This window comes from Carcharhinus amblyrhynchos, chromosome 2 (assembly GCF_965287045.1).
Source record: "Carcharhinus amblyrhynchos chromosome 2, sCarAmb.v2.hapA, whole genome shotgun sequence".
Lineage (NCBI taxonomy): Eukaryota > Metazoa > Chordata > Chondrichthyes > Carcharhiniformes > Carcharhinidae > Carcharhinus > Carcharhinus amblyrhynchos.
In genome coordinates, this window is record NC_137325.1 from 147,958,039 (window position 1) to 147,984,986 (window position 26,948).

General features: G+C 50.9%; 1 protein-coding gene across 1 annotated transcript in view; it reads left to right on the plus strand.

The window, feature by feature from the left end:
- The window catches only part of wdr97 (WD repeat domain 97), a 109,305-nt gene extending 86,491 nt beyond the window's left edge, over positions 1-22,814 (plus strand). The window contains exons 19-23 of the mRNA XM_080214876.1: positions 3,771-3,939; positions 14,003-14,110; positions 15,044-15,261; positions 16,082-16,137; positions 22,596-22,814. Of these exons, the coding sequence (XP_080071002.1) occupies positions 3,771-3,939; positions 14,003-14,110; positions 15,044-15,261; positions 16,082-16,137; positions 22,596-22,798 (754 nt within the window). The 3' untranslated portion in view covers positions 22,799-22,814. The remainder of the gene's footprint in view (positions 1-3,770; positions 3,940-14,002; positions 14,111-15,043; positions 15,262-16,081; positions 16,138-22,595) is intronic.
- Positions 22,815-26,948: the final 4,134 nt, after the last annotated feature.

Genomic DNA, 26,948 nt, shown 5'->3' on the forward strand with positions numbered 1-26,948 from the left:
GGGCAGTGAGGGTGACCCTGCCTCACAGGGGGGGTCCCGGACAGTGAGGGTGACCCCTGTCCCACAGGGGGGGTCCTGGACAGTGAGGGTGACCCTGTCCCACAGGGGGGTCCCGGGCAGTGAGGGTGACCCTGTCCCACAGGGGGGGTCCTGGACAGTGAGGGTGACCCCTGTCCCACAGGGGGGGTCCTGGACAGTGAGGGTGACCCTGCCCCACAGGGGGGGTCCCAGAGAGTGAGGGTGACCCTGTCCCACGGGGGGGTCCCGGAGAGTGAGGGTGACCCTGCCCCACAGGGGGGGTCCCAGAGAGTGAGGGTGACCCTGTCCCTCGGGGGGGGTCCCAGACAGTGAGGGTGACCCTGTTCCACAGGGCGGGTCCCGGACAGTGAGGGTGACCCTGTCCCACGGGGGGGTCCCGGGCAGTGAGGGTGACCCTGCCCCACAGGGGGGGTCCCGGACAGTGAGGGTGACCCTGCCCCACAGGGGGGGTCCCGGATAGTGAGGGTGACCCTATCCCACAGGGGGGGTCCCGGACAGTGAGGGTGACCCTGTCCCACAAGGGGGGTCCGGGACAGTGAGGGTGACCCTATCCCACAGGGGGGTCCCGGGCAGTGAGGGTGACCCTGCCCCACAGGGGGGGTCCCGGACAGTGAGGGTGACCCTATCTCACAGGGGGTGTCCCGGAGAGTGGGGTGACCCTGTCCCACAGGGGTGGTCCCGGAGAGTGAGGGTGACCCTGTCCCACAGGGGGGTCCCGGAGAGTGAGGGTGACCCTGTCCCACAGCGGGGTCCAGGACAGTGAGGGTGACCCTGCCCCACAGGGGGGGTCCCAGAGAGTGAGGGTGACCCTGTCCCACAGGGGGGTCCCGGAGAGTGAGGGTGACCCTGTCCCACGGGGGGGTCCTGGAGAGTGAGGGTGACCCTGCCCCACAGGGGGTTCCCGGACAGTGAGGGTGACCCTATCCCACAGGGGGGTCCCAGACAGTGAGGGTGACCCTGTTACACAGGGGGGGTCCCGGACAGTGAGGGTGACCCTGGCCCACAGGGGGGGTCCCGGGCAGTGAGGGTGACCCTGTCCTACAGGGGGTTCCCGGAGAGTGAGGGTGACCCTGTCCCACAGCAGGGTCCAGGACAGTGAGGGTGACCCTGTCTCACAGTGGGGTCCCGGACAGTGAGGGTGACCCTGTCTCACAGTGGGGTCCAGGACAGTGAGGGTGACCCTGCCCCACAGGGGGGGTCCCAGAGAGTGAGGGTGACCCTGTCCCACGGGGGGGTCCCGGAGAATGAGGGTGACCCTGTCCCACAGGGGGGTCCCGGAGAGTGAGGGTGACCCTGTCCCACAGCGGGGTCCAGGACAGTGAGGGTGACCCTGCCCCACAGGGGGGGTCCCAGAGAGTGAGGGTGACCCTGTCCCACAGGGGGGTCCCGGAGAGTGAGGGTGACCCTGTCCCACGGGGGGGTCCTGGAGAGTGAGGGTGACCCTGCCCCACAGGGGGTTCCCGGACAGTGAGGGTGACCCTATCCCACAGGGGGGTCCCAGACAGTGAGGGTGACCCTGTTACACAGGGGGGGTCCCGGACAGTGAGGGTGACCCTGGCCCACAGGGGGGGTCCCGGGCAGTGAGGGTGACCCTGTCCTACAGGGGGTTCCCGGAGAGTGAGGGTGACCCTGTCCCACAGCAGGGTCCAGGACAGTGAGGGTGACCCTGTCTCACAGTGGGGTCCCGGACAGTGAGGGTGACCCTGTCTCACAGTGGGGTCCAGGACAGTGAGGGTGACCCTGCCCCACAGGGGGGGTCCCAGAGAGTGAGGGTGACCCTGTCCCACGGGGGGGTCCCGGAGAATGAGGGTGACCCTGCCCCACAGGGGGTTCCCGGACAGTGAGGGTGACCCTGTCCCTCGGGGGGGTCCCGGACAGTGAGGGTGACCCTGTCCCACAGGGGGTTCCCGGACAGTGAGGGTGACCCTGTCCCTCGGGGGGGTCCCGGACAGTGAGGGTGACCCTGTCCCACAGGGGGGGTCCCGGACAGTGAGGGTGACCCTGTCCCTCGGGGGGGGTCCCAGACTGTGAGGGTGACCCTGTCCCACAGCGGGGTCCCGGGCAGTGAGGGTGACCCTGTCCCTCGGGGGGGGTCCCGGGCAGTGAGGGTGACCCTGTCCCTCGGGGGGGTCCCGGACAGTGAGGGTGACCCTGTCCCTCGGGGGGGGTCCCGGACAGTGAGGGTGACCCTGTCCCTCAGGGGGGGTCCCGGACAGTGAGGGTGACCCTGTCCCTCAGGGGGGGTCCCAGACAGTGAGGGTGACCCTGTCCCTCGGGGGGGTCCCGGAGAGTGAGGGTGTGAACAACAGGAAGCCTGTTGACAGCCGCCAGCCAATGGCAGGCCACCTCTGTCGTTACTGTTAAGGGTTTGCTTTATTTAAGCAAAGACTTCATTTTCAGATATTTCTGTAATTATATTTAAATATATTTAAATACTTCACTGCAGGGGGTGACTAACACCTGACTACATTTGAAAACTCAGATGGCATGCTGGGTTAGCTAGAAATTGACTGTATTTTTGAAAGGTTCAATGTGAACAAAAACAGCATCTGTGAGGCTGGTTTCTCCGAGTTAGAGACAGCATGTGCCAAACAATTTCAACAACAAGATAATGAATTATTGTAGTTTCAGCTCTGTGTTTGCAGTTCAGTTTTGTTTGTGAACTCAGTGTGTTCACAATCAGTACAGGGGACTGGCACCAGAAAAGCCAGCCTCCCTCTCAGCTTCTCTCTTTTTGTTTCTGAAATGATTCAAGTTTCTTTTTCTGTTCAATAAAACAAATTCATTCAACATTATACCAGTGCTGCCTTTGTCTATTCAGAGGAATGAATGGACCCGACAGTTACCAAACACGCCCGGGGCAGGGGCTTTGGGGGGTGGATTCAGGGGGTGGGGAGGGTCGGGGGTGGGGGGTGGGTGGGGAGGGTTGGGGGGGGGAATCGGGGGGTGGGTCAGGGGGTGGGGTGTGGGTGGGGAAGGTCGGGGGGTGGGGGTTGGGGGGGGCTGCTGAAAGTCATGTCCACTAACTGTTTCCCTCTGCAGATGCTGAGTATTTACACCATTCCCTGTTTTTATTTCATATTTCCCGTACCTGCGGTTTGTTTCACTGGAATTTATCCTCTCTCTCCTGGTGTGGGACATGGGCATCGCTGGCTGGGCCAGCATTTATTGCCCATCCCTAATTACCCTTGAGGACAGTTGAGAATCACCCACATTGCTGTGGCTCCAGAACCACATGTAGATCAGACCAGGTAAGGACTGCAGATTTCCTTCCCTAAAGGACCAGGCTGGGATAGCAAAGAACAAAGAACAAACAGCACAGGAACAGGCCCTTCGGCCCTCCAAGCCTGCACCGACCATGCTGCCCAACTGAACTAAAACCCCCTACCCTTCTGGGGACCATATCTCTCTATTCCCATCCTATTCATGGATTTGTCAAGATGCCCCTTAAGACTCACTATCGTATCCGCTTCTACTCCCTCCCCCCGGCAGCGAGTTCCAGGCACCCACCCCTCTGGGTAAAAACCTTGCCTTGTACATCTCCTTTAAACCTTGTCCCTCGCACCTTAAACCTGTGTCCCCCCCCACCCCCCTTCCACTCTGGGAAAAAGGTAGTTGAAGCTGGAGGCGTTATTTCAGTGACGAGGCAGAGTTGGCTGGACTGGTTGGGTAAGAGGGAAGATATCAGTTAGCAGTGCTGTCTCTCAGCCTAGCTCCTGCTCTCTTTCCAGGAACACCATCAGGAAACTGTTTAATGATCTCGGGTTGCTGGACCCACACGATTACTTTGAGACAGAGTTGAATTCCTGGTTGGACTCTGACACGCTGAGTAAGTCGACAAAAGGTGACCTTTGGGATTTGAGCTACAGCTGGCTGAGGAAATGGACTCGGAAATTCAAGGTAAGGACAGTGGGAGTTACCCACCAACAAGGTGTGACGAGGTGAACTATCCTGAGACTGGGGTTTGACTGAGTTGTGGGAGGTTCGATGTAGTTTATCAGAGCCTGAACTTTCACAGTGGATTTCTGTGGCAGTGTGAGCCAGATAAATAATCAGGGGAAGTAAGTGAAAATGGCTAAAAATGAACTGAATAGCCCCAACATTAAGGGGATCTGAATTTCATTAAATAAAAATCTGATGTGTATAAATAGATAGGAATATACCTGAGTGTTGGCCTATTACAGTTCACTCACAGAGCAAGTCACTGTGGTAGCATACAGGATACTGATGGTAGAGGCTCAAACGTGGTGGGAATTAATAACCCAGAGGCCATTTGGCCCATCTCCAAATGACTAACTCACTGAATACCATCCCATTGTCTTCTCCCTACACATTCTTCCGTGTCTTATCAAAGTCCATTCTCTTATAAATGCTCCAATTGGAATGGTTGAGTAAGTTCAAGGGCAAATAGAGGTGGGCTAGCCTCGTCAGGAAGGAATAAAATAAACCTGTCTTTCCATCATGTGGGTGAGCAGGAAGCTCTGCCCCAGCTATTGGCGTCTGTTGGAAGGATTCACAGGTGGACACTCAATCTGTTTGGCCGTCATAAACATTCCTCCCTTGGCCATCAAGGAGTGGGACTCGAACCCAGGACTTTAATCTCAGAGGCAGGTCACCAGCCACGACACCACATGGCATCCAGATAATTAGGAGTAAAGGGTAATGTGAAAAAATCATACAGTGCAGTTAGATAAGCTTTTAAGTAAACGTGCAATGGAACCTGGTTACTGAAATTCCTGGATACTTTATGTGTCCTAGATACCAATATGTATCGGAGGTACCTCTCCCTCGGGAATGACTCGCGGGCGATTTGTGTAGGCATTGTGTCTCCCTTGGGAATAACTCCCGGGCACTTCTGAGCTTGTGGAGTAACTCTCGCCATTGTGGAACACACAGAAGTTTGAGAATTTTGGTTAGACAGGGTAGATTCAGAAAGAATGTTCCCGATGGTGGGGGAGTTCAGAACTAGGGGTCAGAGTTTGAGGATAAGGAATAAACCTTTTAGAACTGAGGTGAGGAGAAATTTCTTCACCCAGAGGGTGGGGAATGTGTGGAATTGACGATCATAGAAAGTAGTTGAGGCCAAAATGCTGTGTGATTTGAAGAGGAAATTAGATATAGCTCTTGGACAAAAGGGATCAAGGGATATGGGGGGAGGATCAGGATATTGAATTTGTTGATCAGTTGTGATGAATGGCAGAGCAGACTCAAAGGGCCAAATGGCCTATTCCAGCTTCTAGTTTCTATGTTTCTAAGGTGGCCACCCAACAGCGACAGAGAGTTAAGAACATCATAACATTAAAATTGTTGGCCATTCAGCCTACCCAGCCTGCCCTGATTGTGATCTTAACTGTACTTTCCATTTTGCTCACCTTTACACCACCGTAGACCCTTGACTCCCTTGTCAATCAATCTATCTAACCCTAACTCTAATCTTAACCCTAACATGAATTTTAACCCAACCCCACCCCTATCCCTAACCCTACTTCTAATTCTAACCCAAAACTTAACCCTAACTCTATCCCTAACCCTAAATATAACCGTAACTCAAACCCTATCCCTAATCTTAACCCTATGACTAACCCTAACTTTAACCCTAACCCAAACTCTAACACTAACCCTAACCATATCCCTAAACCTATCCCTAACCCTAAATATAACCGTAACTCAAACCCTATCCCTAATCCTAACCCTAGCCCTATCACTAACCCTAACCTTAACTCTAACACTAACCCTAACCATATCCCTAACCCTAACTTGCACCCTAACCTTAACTCTAACCCTAACTCTAACTCTAACCCTAATCCTCACCCTAACCTTAACTCTAACCCTAACGCTAACCCTTACCGTAACCCTAACTCTAACCCTAACGCTAACCCTTACCCTAACCCTAACTCTAACTCTAACCTGATCTCTGACCCTAACTCCAACTCCAACTCCAACTCCAACTCCAACTCCAACTCCAACTCCAACTCCAACTCTAACTCAGCTTTCACTGTTCGCTGTGGAAAAGAACTCGATAGACTAATCACTTTTTTAAAGAAGAACTTTCTCTTCATCTCTGTCTTAAATGGGAGACTTTTTAATTTTAAACTGTGCCCTATTCAGCCAGCAGAGGGCACTCTTCAGCTGTAGGGAATAAAATGGAGCAAAACTTACTCCGACAGATAAAGAAAAAGGTTTAATAAAGAAACTTTATTACTCCAATACATGAGGCCTCACCCTGGGCCATTGCAAACTCCCCAACATTTCCCAGCAGGTTCTTATTTATACTGAGTCACTGGCCAGCTGATCATTGCATCACTCTGTCATTGTGTGGAGATGCTGGTGTTGGACTGGGGTGGGCAGTAAGAAATCTCACAAGAGGTCTCCACTCTCCACTCACCTGATGAAGAAGCAGTGCTCTGAAAGCTCGTGATTCCAAATAAACCTGTTGGAATTTAACCTCCAGCACCAGCAGCTCCACATCATAGGTTTAAGCTGAGAGGGGAGAGATGCAAAAGGGTCCAGAGGGACAATATTTTCAACAAAGGGTGGTGAGTGTGTGGAATAAGCTGCCAGAGGTCGTAGTAGAGACGGGTACAATTTTGCCTTTTAAAAAGCATTTAGACAGTTACATGGGTAGTGGAAGGCACAATGGCACAGTGGTTAGCACTGCTACTTCACAGTGCCAAGGACCCGGGTTCAATATCGGCCTCGGTCACTGTCTGTGTGGAGTTGTACATTCTCCCCATATCTGCATGGGTTTCCACCGGATGCTCCGGTTTCCCCCAACAGTCCAAAAACATGTGGCTTAGGTGGATTGGCCATGCTAAATTGACCCTAATGACAAGGGGACTAGCAGGGTATATGTGTGGGGTTATGGGGATAGGGCCTGAGTGGGATTGTGGTCAGTGCAGACTCAATGGGCCGAAGGGCCCCTTCTGCACTGTAGAGATTCTATGGGTATAGAGGGAAATGGGCCAAATGCAGGCAATTGGGACTAGCTTAGTGGTAAAAACTGGGCAGCATGGACAAGTTGGGCCAAAGGGCCTTTTTCCATGCTGCAAATCTCTGTGACTCTAAGAATGTTATCCTGGGGGAAAGGGGGAACTACCAAACATTATCTTCCAAATGGAAACCCCTCCCAAAAGAGGAAGGGTTGAGATCCCAAGTTTGAGTTGGGATTGGACCTTGGAAAGATAGTAAATTGCTGGATCATTCCCGATGTAACTGCAGGAATGAAGTGTGAATGTGTGGCTGGGGAGAGGGTCGAGGAGAGAGGGCGACACATTTCTGAGGTATCGGTACTGCCTCTGGGGCAGGAGGAACCTGCTCAAGAATCACAATAAGGTTAATGGGGGCTGTGGGGAGGGCTGACACGGGGAGAATCAAAGTGGTCTCGAGTAGAGACCAGTTCAGAAATAGAAAGGTAGGAGAATAGTCTGGAGAGGAGTGTGAGAACATCAGAAACTGGAACAGTTTGTAACTCAATAACAGGCTAAAGGTCTTTAGAAAGGCGTCATGTGTTAGCACTGGCTGGGAGGGCCGAAGGGCCTGTTACTGTGCTGCACGGTTCTTTGTTCTAATTCCACTTTCTTCCCGATCCCCTCATATCTTGATTCCCTTTAGTGACCTGAAATTTATTCAGCCCAGCAATGGAGCTTGCACGTTCCTCTGGAGAGAGAATATCAAAGATTCACACCTTTGTCTGAAATAGTTTCTCCTCATCTCAGTGGAAAATGATTTTATTCCGAGACCGTGTTCTCTGATTCTAGACTCACCAGCCAGGGGGAGACATCTTATCTGCCTTCTTAATCCTTCTTTGAATGTTATTTCAATCATCTCACATTCTTCTAAACTCCTGAGCAAGACTGGAGAGCACAGAGGGAGGCCGTTTGTCTGAAAGAGCTATCGAGTCTAATCCCACCACCCGTGGTTTTGTGAGTCAGTGCGTCTCCAGTATATACCAATGTGTTGATTTTAAATGTAATGAGAGTTTCCCCACCACCCTCTGAGTGAAACTGTTCCTCCCAGATCCTCACATTCTCCTGTCAATCACTTTAAATCTCCACGTCCTGCCTCCCTGGTGAGGGAAATAAAACTTTCCTGTTCACTCTATCTGGGTCCCTCATTATCCCGTATATCTCAATCTGATGATTTGGAGGAAAACGTAACTGGATTGATTAGTAAGTTTGCGGACGACACAAAGGTTGGTGGATTTGCGGATAGCGATGAGGACCATCAGAGGATAGAGCAGGATATAGATCAGTTGGAGGCCTGGGTGGACAGATGGCAGATGGAGTTTAATCTGGACAAATGTGAGGTTATGCATTTTGGAAGGTCTAATACAGGTAGGAAATATATAGTAAATGGCAGAACCCTTAAGAGTATTGACAGGCAAAGGGATCTGGGTGTACAGGTACACAGGTCACTGAAAGTGGCAATGCAGTTGGAGAAGGTAGTCAAGAAGGCATACGGCATGCTTGCCTTCATCGGCCGGGGCATTGAGTTTAAAAATTGGCAAGTCATGTTGCAGCTTTATAGAACCTTAGTGAGGCCGCACTTGGAATATAGTGTTCAATTCTGGTCACCACACTACCAGAAGGGATGTGGAGGCTTTGGAGAGGGTGCAGAAAAGATTTACCAGGGTGTTGCCTGATATGGAGGGCATTAGCTATGAGGACAGGTTGGAGAAACTTGGTTTGTTCACCCCAGCATATCCAATCGCCCCTCATTGCTAAAATTCCCAATTCCTGGCAATGTCCTCTGTATCTTCTTGAGTATATTCACACCCCTCCTGTACCACAGTGACCAGACTGTACACAGATCTCTAGCTCCACTCCAAATAGTGTTTTATGCAGTTCAAGTATAACATCCCTGCATTTATACTCTAACATTCAGCTAATAAAGGAAGCTATCCCATATCATAGAATCCTACAGTACAGAAGAGGCCGTTCGGCCCATCAAGTCTGCACCGACCACAATCCCACCCTAGCCCTGCAACTTAATGCATTTCCCCTGCTGATCCCCCTGACAATATGGCAAATCAAACTAACCTGCACATCTTTGGACTGCGGGAGGAAAGCGGAGCACCCAGAGGAAACCCACGCAGACACGGGGAGAATGTGCAAACTCCACACAGACAGTGACCCAAGCCGGAAATGGAACCCGGGTCCCTGGTGCTGTGAGGCAGCAGTACTAACCCACTGTGCCATCATGCCTTCTTAGCCAATATATCTATCTTCAGGGAGCTGGATGTGACCTCCGTGGTCCCTCTGTGCTTTATTTCATCTCAGTTTCCTTCATTTATTGTACATTCCTTCACCTTATTTAATCTCTGAGTCAACATTTTATTCTGTGTGTTTGGAAGTTAATACCTGTGGGGGTGACTGGAGATTGCAATATTTGGCATCCCCGACTCGCTTGGGAGCAGGGGTGGTACTCTGCTGGGAAATTGTAAAGGGTCAGATGTCAGTTCAAAGGACAGAGGGTTGTGGGGAGCAGAGAGAGAAGTAGATCAGCGAATTGCTGATGTCAGCTACATACTGCTGGGAGTATGGGAGCTGTTAGCTCTGTCTTCCTGAGGGGGTTTCTGATTGGATTTATTATTGTCACATGTATTAACATACAGTGAAAAGTATTGTTTCTTGCGTGCTGGACAGACAAAGCATACCATTCATAGAGAAGGAAAGGAGAGAGTGCCGAATGTAGTGTTACAGTCATAGTTAGGGTGTAGAGAAAGATCGAGGGAGGTCCATTCAAAGTCTGACAGCAGCAGGGAAGAAGCTGTTCTTGAGTCGGTCGGTACGTGACCTCAGACTTTTGTATCTTTCTCCCTAAGGAAGAAGGTGGAAGAGAGAATGTCCGGGGTGTGTGGGGTCCTTAATTATGCTGGCTGCTTTTCCCGAGGCAGCAGGAAAGGTAGACAGAGTCAATGGATGGGAGGCTGGTTTGTGTGATAGATTGGGCTACGTTCACAACCTTTGTAGTTCCTTGCTGTCTTGGGCATAGCAGGATCCCATACCAAACTGTGATACAACCAGAAAGAATGCTTTCTATGGTACATCTGTAAAAGTTGGTGAGAATCGTAGCTGACATGTCAAATTTCCTTAGTCTTCTGAGAAAGTAGAGGCATTGGTGGGGCTTTCTTAACTATAGTGTCAGCATGGGGGAACCAGGACAGGTTGTTGGTGATCTGGACACCTAAAAACTAGAAGCTCTCAGCCATTTCCATTTCGTCCCCGTTGGGGGAAGGCTAGATACAGCCAGATTAGGCAGGAGCTTAGGGATACAGACTGGGATAGGCTGTTGGAAGGCAAGGCCACATTAGGCATGTGGGAGTCTTTCAAGGGAAAACTGCAAAGGGTGCAGGAAAGGCATGTGCCGGTTAGGAGAAAGGATGGGAAAGGTAGGATTAGGGAACCGTGGATTACTAGAGATATAGAAGACCTGGTTAGGAAGAAACGAGAGGCATTTGTCAGGTCTAAGCAGCTGGGAACGGAGAGAGCGTTGGAGGAGTACAGAGAGAGTAGGAGGGATCTCAAACGGGGAGTTAGGAGAGCAAAAAGGGGGCATGAAATGGCTTTGGCAGGTAGGATTAAGGAGAATCCAAAGGCGTTTTACTCCTATCTTAAGAACAAAAGGGTGGCTAGGGGTAAAATCGGTCCCCTCAGGGACAGACGAGGGGAATTGTGCTTAGAGGTAGAGGGAATGGGGGAGATCCTGAATGAATACTTTGCGTCGGTATTCACGAAGGAGAGGGGTTTGATGTCTGGTACGGTCATCGAGGGAGTGGTAGACCAATTGAAGGATCTATCGATTACGAGGGAAGAAGTGTTAGGGCTTTTAGATGGCATTAAAACCGATAAATCTCCAGGGCCTGATTGCATTTATCTCAGGCTGCTTAGGGAGGCGAGGGATGAGATTGCTGGGCCTCTGACGCGAATCTTTGCCTCTTCTTTGGACACAGGTGAGGTCCCAGAGGACTGGAGGATAGCGAACGTGGTACCGTTGTTTAAAAAGGGTAGGAGGGATAGCCCAGGTAGCTATAGGCCGGTGAGCTTAACGTCAGTGGTAGGTAAGTTGATGGAGAGGATTCTTAGGGATAGGATGTGTGCGCACTTGGAGCGTTGCGATCTGATTAAGGATACGCAGCATGGCTTTATAAAGGGGAAGTCTTGCCTTACGAATCTGGTAGAATTCTTTGAGGAGGTGACAAAAACGGTTGACGAAGGACGAGCCATTGATGTCGTCTATATGGATTTCAGTAAGGCGTTTGACAAAGTCCCTCATGGTAGGTTGGTACAGAAGATTAAAGCTCATGGGATATGTGGTCAGGGATGGGTAGAGAACTGGCTTGCAAAGAGGAGTCAGAGAGTAGTAGTGGAGGGGTCTCTTTCTAGCTGGAGGTCTGTCACTAGTGGTGTGCCGCAGGGCTCAGTACTGGGACCTCTTCTCTTTGTAGTGTATATAAATGATTTGGAAGAGGGTGGTGTGATCAGCAAATTTGCAGATGGCACCAAGATGGCTGGATTGGCAGGCAGTGAGGAGCAGCGTCTGGCAATACAACGGGATATTGATAGGCTGGTTGATTGGGCAGATACATGGCAAATGGAGTTTAATCCGGATAAATGTGAGGTGATGCATTTTGGCCGGAATAATGTAGGGGGAAGTTATATGAGAAAGGGTAAGCCTGTAAGGAGTATAGAGTCGCAGCGAGACCTGGGGGTGCAAGTGCACAAGTGTTTGAAGGTGGCAGTGCAAGTGGAGAATGTGGTGAAGAAAGCCTATGGTATGTTAGCCTTTATAGGAAGGGGTATAGAATATAAGAGCTGGAGTCTAATGTTGCTGTTATATAGAACGTTGGTTAGGCCGCATTTGGAGTACTGCATCCAGTTCTGGTCACCTTACTACCGGAAGGACGTGGAGACTCTGGAGAGAGTGCAGAGGAGGTTTACCAGGATGTTGCCTGGTATGGAAGGACTGGGGTATGAGGAAAGATTGAAGAAATTGGGGCTCTTTTCCCTTGAAAGATGCCAACTGAGGGGGGATCTAATAGAGGTATATAAGATTATGAAGGGTATAGATGGAGTAAACAGAGGTAAGCTATTTCCTATGATAGAGACACATAGGACAAGGGGCCATGGACTTAAGGTGAGGGGGGAGCGGTACAACACAGATATTAGAGGGAGGTTTTTCACACAGAGGGTAGTGGGGGTATGGAATGCTCTGCCAAGTAAGGTGGTGGAGGCAAACACGCTAGAGTCCTTTAAGAGTAACTTAGACAGGCACATGACTGAGTTGGAGATGGGTGCATATAGGAGATCCTTTTAAATAAAGGTCATTAGCATTGGGGCGTCCCTGGTAATGTAAATGGGTATAGTATGATAATAATGTTTTTTCTCTTTTCATTCACAGGTTTTAAGTCAGTCCACCTCGTGTCCAACGAGGGGCATACACGCGATGGGTCGTACTGGGGCTGCTCTTGGTTGTTCGAGATTGGCCTAGTGCTTCATGTCGTTAGTGTGTGCCTAAACTGGACCAGATGCTGGGCAAGACGACAGCTCAGTGACTATCACTGATTGCTGTGCAGACACATGGATTTGGGCCGGTGTCTGTGGGAGTTTGCACATTCTCCCCATGCTTGCGTGGGTTTTCTCCCAGTGCTCCAGTTTCCTCCCACACCCCAAAGATGTGCTGTTAGGCTGATTGGCAGGAATAAATTGTCCCTAAATCAGTTTCCCTCAATCTGGATGGCCATGAAACATTAGATAGGGGTCGTGGGTGGAGGGGGGGACTGGTGGTGTTGAGGTGGTGGCGCGGGCTCGTTGGGCCGAAGGGCCTGTTTCCCGGGCTGTTTTTGTTCTTTGTTCTTTGATGTAGACAGGGGCATGTTCTCCTTTACGCTTCCTGAAGTCGGTGACAATCTCCTTTGTTTTGTTGACATTGAGGGAGGGATTATTGTTGCTGCACCAGTTCACCAGATTCTCTATCTCATTCCTGTACTCTGTCTCATCATTGTTTGAGATCCGAGATTGGGGTTTGGTGAAACCTCGGGAGATTGATCTCTGTGTTTAGGGACGGGTTGTGTTTGGTGATGAAGGATGGCGGTGATGGAGAGAAGGGCGGAGGTGCTGACACATCCCTGTTTGACCTCGGTCTTGACCTGGGAGGTTTCTGTCTTTTTTCCATCATAGACACACCCATGTCCGCAGTCCTTGTTAGACTCACACTGCCCATGTCTGGAGACACAAGAGAGATTGCTCACATCTGTTTCCATGGCTTAGTCATTCCAGGAACAGGTCCCGACCCTGTGGTCTAGCTCGAGGGAGCACTCCACATCAAGCATGGCTGAGCAGGAGACTCCAACCACCCCATGGAGTGGGGCCTAAGCCAAAGAATCATAGAATCCTACAGTGCAAAGGAGGCCATTCAGCCCATTGAATCTGCACCGACCACAATCCCACCCAGGCCCTATCCCCATAACCCCGTGCATTTACCCCAGCTAGTCCCCATGACACTAAGGGAGAATTTAGCATGGCCAATCAACCTAACCCACACTGTGGGAGGAAACCGGAGCACCCGGAGGAAACCCACGCAGACACGGGGAGAATGTGCGGAATTCACACAGTGCAGCAGCAATGCTAACCACTGTGCCACCGGGCTTCCCTGGCATCCGGCTCAGAGGCAGGGGGTTTACCCCCACACCCCCCCACCCCTCACTCCTACCTCCCACAACCCCATCAGTCTGTGACTAGCTTAAAGAAACTCAGAACCAGCCAGCTACAAGCTTCCTTCAACAAATCCATCCTTGATGGTTGGGTGTGTCTGAGTGACGACCCTCTCTGAATATCTCCCACCAGCCGGGTTAGGCTGACGTCTGTGTAATTACTCCCTCTATCCCGCCCTCCTTTTGGAACAGAGTGCTGAGTGAGGTACAGCAGAGTCATTGTGGAGATTAACGCTGCCTTCTCTCGCCCAGGAACACATCCACGCCGCCATGAAGTCACTGAAAAAGGGGAAAACACTGAAGGCGTCGTTATCGATTCCACCAAGCCCCTCGTCCTCCAGCCAATCCCTCGCCGTTTCGGTTAGTATGCGGGGGGTGGGGTGGGGGGTGGTGGGACAGGTCTGTGATCACTGTGACACCCAACCTCAAACCCCCCCACCCCAATCCACATTGCCAGCTGAGTTCACTGAGTTTAAGCCCCCCCCCCCAACGCATCCCATTCATCCCCACTGGGGGGGGGTGTAGTCAGGGAACTGGGGCCAGTTAGTGGCGTTCAGGAGGGGTGGGGGGTGGTAAGGTGGTGATGGGGGGGGCTGGGGTGGTTCAGTGGTGCGTGGAATGGGGTCCAATTGCTGGGATTGAAATGGGGGTGGGGGGGGCGGGAGGAGGGTTAGAGTTTCAGCTGAGGACTCGGTGTGGTGCTCACTCGCACACTCACACGGGTGGGGGGTACAGTTAGAGAATGGGTGGGGGAGTGGGGGGGCTGGAGGAGGTTAAAGAATGAGCAGGGATGTGGGGCGAGGTTAGAGAATGAGTTGGGAGGGTGGGGGGAGGTTAGAGAATGAGTTGGGGGGGGTGGGGGGAGGTTATAGAATGAACAGGGATGTGGGGCGAGGTTAGAGAATGGGTTGGGGGGGTGGGGGGAGGTTATAGAATAAACAGGGATGTGGGGGCGAGGTTAGAGAATGGGTGGGGGGGTGCGGGCAGGGTTGAGCTCCATGTGGGATGGGGAAGTTGCTGAGGTCTGGGATTGGGATTCAGCTGGGGGGATGGGATGGGATGAAGTCTTGGGGCTCCTATAGGGACCGTTGTAGGCTGGATATTGGAGTGTCGCTGGGGGAGGGGGGAGTCCAGGTGGGGGCTGTGAGCTGGTTATTTGTTTTGAGATACAGATGAGAATGGGGGTGAGGGGGGGGTTTGGAGGTTCAGAATGAACGGAGAGGGGGAGTTTCAGCTGGTTTCTGGGATCCAGTTCAAATAAAAATCTTTTTGAAATAATCTTCCCAATGACAGCCAAACAACCTCAGCAAAACAACCATCATGATTCCAGAGAAGCTCCAGGCGGGTATCGTAACCCAGCTCAAGCCCATCGAGGTTGTGAACTATTTCTGTGAACTCCAACTGCAGGAGGAGCTGAAGGAGATGATGGCAGCAGAAGGCGAGATGATGAAAAAGCAGAGGGACAGATCCAATCTGAAAAACACGGTGCTCTTCCTGCCCAAGGAGCAGAGGTCAGCTCTACACTCAGGGGGTGAAAGGTCAATGAGCAAAGAGTCAGTGGGGCTGCTGGGCCAGAACTCGAACCCAAACCACAAGCTCCAGGCCGTAGGCCCCAGGTCTCAGGCTGCAGGCCCCAGTCTCCAGGTCCCAGGCCCCAGGCCCCAGGCCCCATGCCCCAGGTCCCAGGCCCAAGGCCTCAGGCTGCAGGCCCCAGTCTTCAGACCCCAGACCTCAGCCTCCAGGCTGCAGGTCCCATACCTCAGGCTTAAGCCCCAGAACCCAGGCTCCAGGCTGTGGTTCCATTCCCCAGGCTTCAGTCCCCAGGCCCCAGACTCGAGACTCCAGGCCCCAGGTACCAGGTCCCAAGCTTTAAGCCACACTTACCCCTGGTCCCTGGCCCCTGGTCCCTGGCTGCAGACTCTAGGCCCTTGGCCACAGGCCCATGCAATCAGGGAAGGATCTTGGTGAAGGGCGAGATGCTATGGAAAATCTCACAAATGTCCCCATACTGCTGGAATGTCCTGTCTTAGAGGGTTTAGAATTTTAGCATTCCCTTGGCACTGACCCTCTGACGGTGCGGCGCTCCCTCGGCACTGACCCTCTGACGGTGCGGCGCTCCCTCGGCACTGACCCTCTGAAGGTGCGGCGCTCCCTCGGCACTGACCCTCTGACGGTGCGGCGCTCCCTCGGCACTGACCCTCTGACGGTGCGGCGCTCCCTCGGCACTGACCCTCATTGATTCTTGGCTCATTCTTGTTGGACAGAAGTTCGGATATAGACAGTTTTAACCATTCACTAAATCCGTGGTGTTTTTTGTCTTTGTGTATGTAGAGAACGAGCCATCCTGAGACTGGGCGAGACTACAGTGACAGAAACACCACTGGAAAGTAAGTCTGGAGTCACCCAGAACTGGCTGGGTGTTCTGTCAGTGAGACATTAACAATGGAATAGTAACGGCTACACAGAGAGCCACACTTGTAATATACAGGAAACAGAGAACTTACATGAGAACATAAGAAATAGGAGCAGGAGTAGGCCATCTAGCCCTTTGAGCCTGCCCCGCCATTCAATAAGATCATGGCTGATCTGAAGTGGCTCAGTTCCACATTCCCGCCCTCTCCCCATAACCCTTAATTCCCTTGCCTACCAAAAACCTATCTACCCGTGACTTAAATATATTTAGTGAGGCAGCCTCCACCACTTCAACGGGCAGAGAATTCCAGAGATTCACCACCCTTTGAGTGAAGAAGTTCGTTCTAAACTGCTCTCCCCCTTATCTTGAGGCTGTGCCCTCTAGTCCTGCTGTCCTTTCTGAGTGGGAAGAATCTCTACCTCTCCCTCAACTTCCAGAACATTCTGACCAGCCTCTGCTATCCTTCACCCGGTGGGTGGCACAGTGATTCGCACTGCTGCCTCACAGCACCAGGGACCTGGGTTCAATTCCAGCCTGGGGTCACTGTGGATGCCACATGCTTCTTTTAGAATCTGTTCAATTTATGCCATAGTCAAAAAGAAAAGGAAAACGTACAGAAGGTTCAGAGAGCTAGGAGATATTAAGGATCTTGAGGAGTATACGGGTTGTAGGAAGGAACTTAAGAAGGAAATTAGGAGAGCCAGAAGGGGTCATGAGAAGGCCTTGGTGGGTAAGATTAAGGAGAATCCCAAGGCCTTCTATAAATATGTGAAAAGTAAAAGGATGAGAAGTGAAGGGATAGGACCTATAAAAGGTGAAGGCGGAAGTCTGTGTGGAACCGGAAGAAATGGCAGAGGTGCTTCATGAGTACTTTGCCTCGGTATTCACGGCGGAAGCTGATCTGGGAGGTTGTACTACAGGTTTGTGGCGAACTGAAAAGATTGAGTGTGTGAATGTTAAGAAAGAGGATGTGTTAGAGCTTTTGAATAGCGTCAAGATAGTTAAGTCACCAGGACGGATGGGATGTATCCTAGGTTACTGTGGGAGGTGAGGGAAGTGATTGCAGAGCCCCTGGCGATGATCTTTGTGTCATCGATGGAGATGGGAGAGGTTCCAGAGGATTGGAGGATTGCGGATGTGGTTCCTATTTTTGAGAAAGGGAACAGAGATAGCCCGGGAAATTACTGGCGGGTGAGTCTGACCTCAGTGGTTGGTAAGCTGATGGAGAGGCTTCTGAGGGACAAGATTTACGAGCATTTGGAGAGGTTTAGCATGATCAGGAATAGTCAGCATGGTTTTGTCAGGGGCAGGTCGTGCCTTACAAGCCTAGTTGAGTTCTTCGATAATGTGACTGAACACATTGACGAAGGAAGTGCCGTGGACGTGGTGTACATGGACTTCAGCAAGGCGTTTGATAAGGTCCCCCATGCAAGACTTCTTGAGAAGGTGAGAGGGCATGGGATCCAGGGGGCTTTGGCCTTGTGGATCCAGAACTGGCTTGCCTGCAGAAGGCAGAGAGTGGTTGTGGATGGGTCTTTTTCTGCCTGGAGGTCAGTCACCAGTGGAGTGTCCCAGGGATCTGTTCTAGGATCCTTGCTGTTTGTCATTTTCATAAATGACCTGGATGAGGAAGTGGAGGGAGGGGTTAGTAAGTTCGCGGACGATACGAAGGTTGGTGGTGTTGTGGATAGTCTGGAGGGATGTCAGAAGTTGCAGCGAGACATAAATAGGATGCAAGATTGGGCGGAGAAGTGGCAGATGGACTTCAACCCAGATAAATGTGTAATGGTCCATTTTGGCAGGACCAATGGGATGAAGGAGTACAATATCAAGGGCAGGACTCTTAGCAGTGTTGAGGAGCAGAAGGACTTTGGGGTCCGGGTCCACAGGAGTCTTAAATCGGCCTCGCAGGTGGAGGATGTGGTCAAGAAGGCGTATGGTGTACTGGCCTTCATTAATCGAGGGATTGAGTTTAGGAGTCGGGAGGTAATGCTGCAACTTTATAAGACCCTTGTCAGATCCCACTTGGAGTACTGTGCGCAGTTCTGGTTGCCTCACTACAGGAAGGACGTGGAAGCTATTGAAAGGGTACAGAGGAGATTTACAAGGATGTTGCCTGGATTGGGAGGCATGCCATATGAGGATAGGTTGAGGGAGCTAGGTCTTTTCTCCCTGGAGAGACGAAGGTTGAGAGGCGACCTGATAGAGGTTTATAAAATGTTGAGAGGAATAGATAGGGTGGATTCTCGGAGGCTATTTCCCCGGGTTGAAATGGTCGCTATGAGAGGACACAGGTTTAAGGTGCTGGGGAGCAGGTACAGAGGAGGTGTCAGGGGTAAGTTTTTCACTCAGAGGGTGGTGAGTGAGTGGGATCGGCTGCCGTCAGTGGTGGTGGAGGCGAACTCGCAGGGGTCTTTTAAAAGACTTCTGGATGAGTATATGGGATTTAATGGGATTGAGAGTTACGGATAGGCCTGGTGGGTATAGATATGATCAGTGCAACTTGTGGGCCGAAGGGCCTGATTGTGCTGTAGTGTTCTATGTTCTATGTTTACCCCTGAGTCTCGGGAAAGCTGAAAGATTATGGCCAATGTCTCTGCAATTTCCACTCTCACTTCCCTCAGTCCTCTTGGATGTATCTCATCTGGTCCTGATGTTTCATCCACTTTAAAAACAGACAACCTATCCAATACCTCCTCCTCACTAATTTTAAACCCTTCTACTGCCTGAATTATTTACACTTTCCCCATGGACAGCACCTTCTTCCTTGGAAATGACAGATGTGAAGTATTAACTTAATACCTCAGTAATGCCCCCTACTCCTCTTACCACCCTCCTGCTCTTTATCTGCCTATAGAAGACTCTGGCATTCCCTTTACTTCTCTTCTTTGCTTTTTTACCTCATCTCTGAACCGTCTATGTCCAACCTGGTTCTCAATTATAATTTCTAGCTGATATCAGTCACACGCACATTTTTATCTTTGTTATTTTAGTTTCTAACTCCTTTATCATCCAAGAATCATTGAAAATAGGAACAGGGACAGGTCATTTGGCCCCTCCAGCCTGCTCTGCCTATCAGTATGGTCATCCTCCATCCCAGCACCACACTCTCGCTCTCTCCCTGTATTTCTTTGACACATTTAGAATTCTAGAAATCTCTCTCCCTGTTAAATATACCCAGTGATTGGCCTCCACAGCTTTCTGAGGTAGAGAATTCCACAGGTTCACCACCCTCTGAGTGAAGGAATTTCTCCTCATCTCGATCCTTAATGACCTCCTCCCTGTCCTGAGACTGTGACCCCCTGTTCTAGATTCACAACCCCCAGCCAGAGGAAACATCATCCCTGCATCCAGTCTGTCCAGTTCTATCAGAATCTCATATGTTTCAGTGAGAACCCATTCCATTTTTTTAAACTGCAGAGAGTACAAGTCCAGTCAATCCAATCTCTCCTCCTCTGGCAATCCTGCCATTCCAAGAATCAGTCTGGTGAATCTTCAGAGCTCTGCATTGGTTTGTCCTTTGATTCTTTCCCTTTCATGGAAATATACCATGACTGTTTCCAAACTATCTCTTCTTAGAAACATAGAAACTAAAGCAGGAGGGGGCCGTTTGGCCCTTCAAATCTGCTCTGCCATTCATTTTGATCAGGGCTGATTATCAAATTCAATATCCTGATTCCACCCCCCCCCATATCCCTCAATCCCTTTAGCCCCAAGAGCGATATTTAATTTCTTCTTGAAATCAGACAATGTTTTGGTCCCAACTACTTTCTGTGGGAGTGAATTCCACACATTCACCACCCTCTGGGTGAAGAAATTTCTCCTCACCTCAGTTCTAAAAGGTTTACCCCTTATCCTCAAACTCTGACCCCTAGTTCTGGATTCCCACCACCATCAGGAACAGTCTTTCTGAATCTACCCTGTCTAACCCTGTTAGAATTTTATAAGTTTCTATGAGATCCCCTCTCACTCTCCTAAACTCCAGTGAATATAATCCTAACTGACTCAATCTCTCCTCATATGACAGACCTGCCATCCCAGGAATCAGCCTGGTAAACCTTCACTGTGCTCCCTCTATAGCAAGGACATCCTTCCTCAGATAAGGACACCAAAACTGTACACAGTACTCCAGGTGTGGCCTCACCAACATCCTATATAATTGCAGCAAAACATACCGATCCCTTTACTCAAATCCTCTCGCTACGAAGGCCAACATACCATTTGCCTTCTTTACTGCCTGCTGTACCTGCATGCTTACTTTCAGAGACTGATGCATGAGGACACCAAGGTCTCGCTGAAGAAGGTAGTTCACTGTTCAGCTCCTGTTTATCCTGCCAACTTTATTGGGCCCAGATCCATTCTTACTCACCGAAGTTGGCTTTCCCTCAGTTAATTATTCTTACTCTGGATTGTTCAATTATCCTTTTCTACTATTATCCAAAACCTTATGATACAATGATCACAGTTCCTAAATGTTCTCTCATTTGACCCACCTGGCTCACCTCCTTCCCAAGAACTAGCTCTCAGAGTGCCTTCTTTTTCTGGAGTCACACTGCGGCAGAATATTCTCCTCAACATACTTTAGGAACCACCACCCTTTACACTAACTATAGACAGGGATAGTAATAACATCCCATTATAATTAGATAATTTTATTTATTGTCATTTACCGGCTTACCTTAACACTGCAATGAAGTTACTGTGAAAATTGAGGAGAATTGCTTGATAGAGCAGACGCAGCACGGTTTCATTAAAGGGAAGTCGTGTCTGACAAATTTACTGGAGTTCTATGAGGATGTGTCTAGGGCGGTGGATAGAGGAGAGCCGGTGGATGTGGCGTTTCTTGATTTTCAGAAGGCGTTTGACAAGGTACCTCACAAGAGGTTATTACAGAAGGTCAGGGGGCATGGAGTTGGGGGTAGGGTATAGCGTGGATAGAGGATTGGCTGTCAAATAGGAGGCAGAGAGTGGAGGTTAATGGGTGCTATTCGGATTCGCGGTTGGTGACTAGTGGAGTGCCCCAGGGGTCGGTGCTGGGGCCTCAGCTATTTACCATTTATATAGATGATCTGGAGGAGGGAACCGAGTGCAGGGTGTCGAAATTTGCTGATGACACCAAGATTGGTGGAACGACAAATTGTGCGGAGGGTGTGGAGAGTCTGCAGAAGGATCTAGATAGGCTGGGCGAATGGGCCAGGAAATGGCAAATGGAATTTAATGTTGGCAAGTGCAAGGTGGTCCACTTTGGTAGGAAGGACTATTACTTACATGGCGAAAAACTGCAGCATGCGACGGTGCAGAGGGACCTCGGGGTCCTTGTGCATGAATCGCAAAAACCCAGCCTACAGGTGCAGCAGGTGGTCAGGAAGGCGAATGGGATGCTGGCCTTCATAGCGAGGGGGATTGAATATAAAAGTAGGGAGGTCTTGCTGCAGCTATATAGGGCACTGGTGAGGCCGCAGCTGGAGTACTGTGTGCAGTTTTGGGCACTGTACTTACACAAGGATATTTTGGCCTTGGAGGGAGTGCAGAGGAGGTTTACTAGGCTGATGCCGGAGTTGAGGGGGTTGAGCTATGAGGAGAGGCTGAATAAACTAAGCTTGTACTCGTTAGAGTTTAGAAGAATGAAGGGAGATCTCATTGAGACGTATAAGATGATGAATGGGATGGATAGGATAGAGGTGGAGAGGCTCTTCCTGCTCAGAAAGGACAGTAGGGACTAGAGGGCACAGCCTCAAGATAAAGGGGGGGCGGTTTAGAACGGAGTTGAGGAGGAACTTCTTCACTCAAAGGGTGGTGAATCTCTGGAATTCTCTGCCCGTTGAAGTGGTGGAGGCTGCCTTGCCAAATATTTTTAAGACGCGGGTTGATGGGTTTTTGATAAGAGAGGGGATTAAGGGTTATGGGGAGAGGGTGGGAAAGTGGAACTGAGCCACGACAGATCAGCCATGATCTTATTGAATGGCGGGGCAGGCTCGAAGGGCTAGATGGCCTACTCCTGCTCCTATTTTGTTATGTTCTTATTAAAATCCTCCAGTCATCACACTCTGACACCTGTTTGGGTACACTGAGGGAGAATTTAGCACGGCCAACGCACCCTAACCAGTGCATCTTTCAGACTGTGGGAGGAAACCGGAGCCTGCGGAGGAAACCCACGCAGACACGAGGAGAATGTGCAGACTCCACAGAGACAGTGCCCCAAGCCTGGAATTGAACCTGGGTTCTTGGCGCTGTGAGGCTGCAATGCTAACTACAGTGTTACCCTTTTTTTTGTACCTTTTTGGAATTTCTTGCAGTTTGATCCTTCACAACTTTGCCATCGGTCAGTGGTCTGTAGACTAACTGATGTATGTAGCTGGACAGTTAGATTGTTGTGGTGTTTGATATTTTGGTATCTGTGCCTCACCCAATTTTAATTTGTTTGTTCCACAGGGTTCCACCTGCCACCCATCGCGCCGGGATCTCTCTCCTTCGGCTTGGGTCGATTCATAAAACTCGCTGTCCCGAAAATCAACCTCAACCCCTTCCCCTCCCCCATCGACCGTTACCCCCTGCAGCAAGTCCTGATCACGCTGCGTCGCTCCCCACAGAAATACTTCATCCTGGAGCGCACATACGTATCCAACTATGCCTGATCACACACCCCCGCCAGGAGCCTAATTACCCCCCCCAACCCCTTCCAGAGCTTGTTTGCCCCTTAACCCCCACCACCCCTGTCCCAGAGCCTGATTAACCCCCAGCTCCGCCCCCCCCGCCCCCGGAGCCTGATGGGGGCAGGGGTAGAGGGGGCAGGGGTAGAGGGGGCAGGGGTAGAGGGGGCAGGGGTAGAGGGGGCAGGGGTAGAGGGGGCAGGGGCAGAGGGGACGGGTGACAATCAGGGTCTGAAAGGGGTTAGGGGGGGTAATCAGACTCGGGGACAGGGGACAGAGTCTGATTACCCCCCACCTCTCACCCCCCTCCCCCCCCCCCCACCCCCCCACAACTTCTCCCTTGGAGCCTGATCGTCCCCAACCTCCCCCCAGGAGCCCCATTACCTCCACCCCCTCCTGGAACCTGATTACCCCTTGCCCCACGATCCCTGCCCCAGAACCTGATTAACCCCCATCCTCTCCCCAGGGGCCTGATTATCCCCGACCTCTCCCGGAGCCTGATTACCCCCCTGTACCCTCCCCACAACCCCTCCCCTGGAGCCTGATTACCCCCCTGTACCCTCCCCACAACCCCTCCCCTGGAGCATGATGCACCCCCTCCCTCCTCCAGGAACCCCAGCTACCCCCCCCACCCCGGTGACAGTGCAGCTGATATGAGAAATATAGACAGCTGTTTACAAATGGCCAAACAATCCTCAGAATGACCACTACCCCAACAGGAAGGAGAGGAATGTACCAGGGTTCACCTGTTCTTTGACAAATTATTAAACATTCTGATGGCTGATGGGATAATCGATGTGTCCCGTTTACTATCCAAGTGAATCCTAAGCACCCCCCCCCCCCGCCCCGCCCCTGCGTTTGCACACAGCCCGGTATCGGCCAGGGAGATACGCGGGCCGCTATCGGCCAGGGAGATACGCGGGCCGCTATCGGCCAGGGAGATACGCGGGCCGCTATCGGCCAGGGAGATACGCGGGCCGCTATCGGCCAGGGAGATACGCGGGCCGCTATCGGCCAGGGAGATACGCGGGCCGCTATCGGCCAGGGAGATACACAGCTCCTTCTCTGGTGAGAGTTTAGTCTGCGACTCAGGGTTATTCCCAATCGCTACACTCGGAGGAGAGTGGAATCCTGGTTACTGTCCAGTGAGTAATGCCTGGCTCTCCTGGTTACTGTGTGTCGTCAAACAGCCCCACACACACTGCCTCAGTCCAGGTATGAGGAATATGCCGGGGGGGGGGGCGGTGGAGTTACACCTAGACCTGTATCCCAGGAAGAGTCACAGCCAGGAGCCAGACATGGGGGAAAAGTGATTAACTACTCTGGACACTAACAGGTTTATTGAAAACCTTTACAATGGTGAATCTCCATAATTCAAACATCACCAACTTGCTGCATTCAGATTTGTCATAGAACCCTACAATGCAGAAAGAGGCCCTTCGGCCCATCGAGTCTGCACCAACCACAATCCCACCCAGGCCCTGCCCCCATATCCCTACATATTTTACCCACTAATCCCTCTAACCTACGCATCTCAGCACACTAAGGGGCAACTTTAGCACAGCCAATCAACCTAACCCACACATCTTTGGACTGTGGGAGGAAACCAGAGCACCCGGAGGAAACCCACGCAGACGTGAGGAGAATGTGCAAACTCCACACGGACAGTGACCCAAGCCGGGAATTGAACCCAGGACCCTGGAGCTGTGAAGCACCAGTGCTAACCACTGTGCCGCCAACTGTGAACTCAAGGCCAACTGTGTGTCTTTAGCAGGTGTAGAAGGTGTAACACACTGCACATCCTATTTCCCTTTAGGTTCCTATCTCCCCTCTCTGGCTTCAATAGCGATCCTTCCCCAACTCAGTGAGCCGGGGGCTCCTGGGGACCGAGCAGTTTTGTTGAAGATGAGTGGGCAGCAATACGTCCTGGGGTCACTCCATACGTCCCGTGTATTAATGCAATGCTGCCACCCAGGGTTTAACGCTGGGAATGAGGTCAATTAGAACATAGAACATTACAGCACAAACAGGCCCTTCGGCCCACGAGCTGCGCCGATCACATCAATACCTACCAATCCATAGACCTAGCTATAACCCCCAATCCCATTAAATCCCATATACTCATCCAGAAGTCTTTTAAAAGACCCCAGCAAGTTCGCCTCCACCACCACTGATGGCAGCCGATCCCACTCACTCACCACCCTCTGAGTGAAAAACTTACCCCTAACATCACTTCTGTACTTGCTTCCCCACACCTTAAATCTGTGTCCTCTCGTAGCGACCATTTCAACCTGGGGAAATAGCCTCTGAGAATCCACCCTATCTATTCCTCTCAACATTTTACAAACCTCTATCAGGTCGCCTCTCAACCTTCATCTCTCCAGGGAGAAGAGTCCCAGCTCCCTCAATCTATCTTCATAAGGCATGCCTCCCAATCCAGGCAACATCCTTGTAAATCTCCTCTGTACCCTTTCAATAGCTTCTACGTCTTTCCTATAGTGAGGCGACCAGAACTGCGCACAGTACTCCAAGTGAGGCCTGACAAGGGTCTTATAAAGTTGCAGCATTACCTCCCGATTCCTAAACTCAATCCCTCGATTAATGAAGGCCAGTACACCATACGCCTTCTTGACCACATCCTCCACCTGCGAGGCCGATTTAAGAGTCCTGTGGACCCGGACCCCAAGATCCTTCTGCTCCTCAACACTACTAAGACTCCTGCCCTTGATAGTGTACTCATTCATCCCGTTGGTCCTGCCAAAATGGACGACTACACATTTATCCGCGTTGAAGTCCATCTGCCACTTCTCCGCCCAGTCCTGCATCCTATTTATGTCCTGCTGCAACTTCTGACATCCTTCCAGACCATCCACAACACCACTGACCTTCGTGTCATCAGCGAACTTACTAACCCATCCCTCCACTTCCTCATCTAGGTCATGTATGAAAATGACAAACAGCAAGGGTCCTAGAACAGATCCCTGGGGCACTCCACTGGTGACTGACCTCCATGCAGAAAAAGACCCATCCACAACCACTCTCTGCCTTCTGCAGGCAAGCCAGTTCTGGATCCACAAGGCCAAAGCCCCCTGGATCCCATGCCCTCTCACCTTCTCAAGAAGTCTTGCATGGGGGACCTTATCAAACGCCTTGCTGAAGTCCACATCCACTGCACTTCCTTCGTCAATGTGTTCAGTCACATTTTCGAAGAACTCAACTAGGCTCGTAAGGCACGACCTGCCCTTGACAAAACCATGCTGACTATTCCTGATCATGGTAAACCTCTCCAAATGCTCGTAAATCTTGTCCCTCAGAAGCCTCTCCATCAGCTTACCAACCACTGAGGTCAGACTCACCAGTCGGTAATTTCCCGAGCTATCTCTGTTCCCTTTCTTGAAAATAGGACCCACATCCGCAATCCTCCAATCCTCCAGAACCTCTCCTGTCTCCAGTGATGACGCAAAGATCATCGCCAGGGGCTCTGCAATCACCTCCCTCACCTCCCACAGTAACCTGGGGTACATCCCATCTGGTCCCAGTGACTTATCTATCTTGATAGAATTCAAAAGTTCTAACACATCCTCTTCCTTAATATCCACATACTCAATCTTTTCCATCTGCTGCAAATCCATAACAAAATCTCCCAGATCAGCTTCCACTGTGAATACTGAGGCAAAGTACTCATTAAGCACCTCTGCCATTTCTTCTGGTTCCACACAGACCTTTCCCCCTTCACCTTTTCTAGGTCCTATCCCTGTTTAAAACGCCACTCTCCAAATTAAATAAGATCTTCAAGCAAAAGATCAAGTTTGTATTACAAGACATTGCTTTAAAATGTCAGTCACTACAGCAGGGCTTCTGAATTTAACCTTATACAATGATTGTCACCGGAATGTTACATTTGCCCATCTCCCCGGATCCCTCTTCCTTTGCTACATGTTGCTGCACCAATCACCTTGCAGGGTCGTTGTCAAAGTCCTTGAGAAGGGAGGTGGACAAGTTCTCGGTAAGCAAGGAGATGAGAGGTTATCAGGGGTAGGCAGGATTTATAATTCAGGAAACTATCAAATCAGTTATAATCTCATTAAATGACAGAGCAGGTTCGACAGGCCGAATGGCCTACTCCTTATTCATA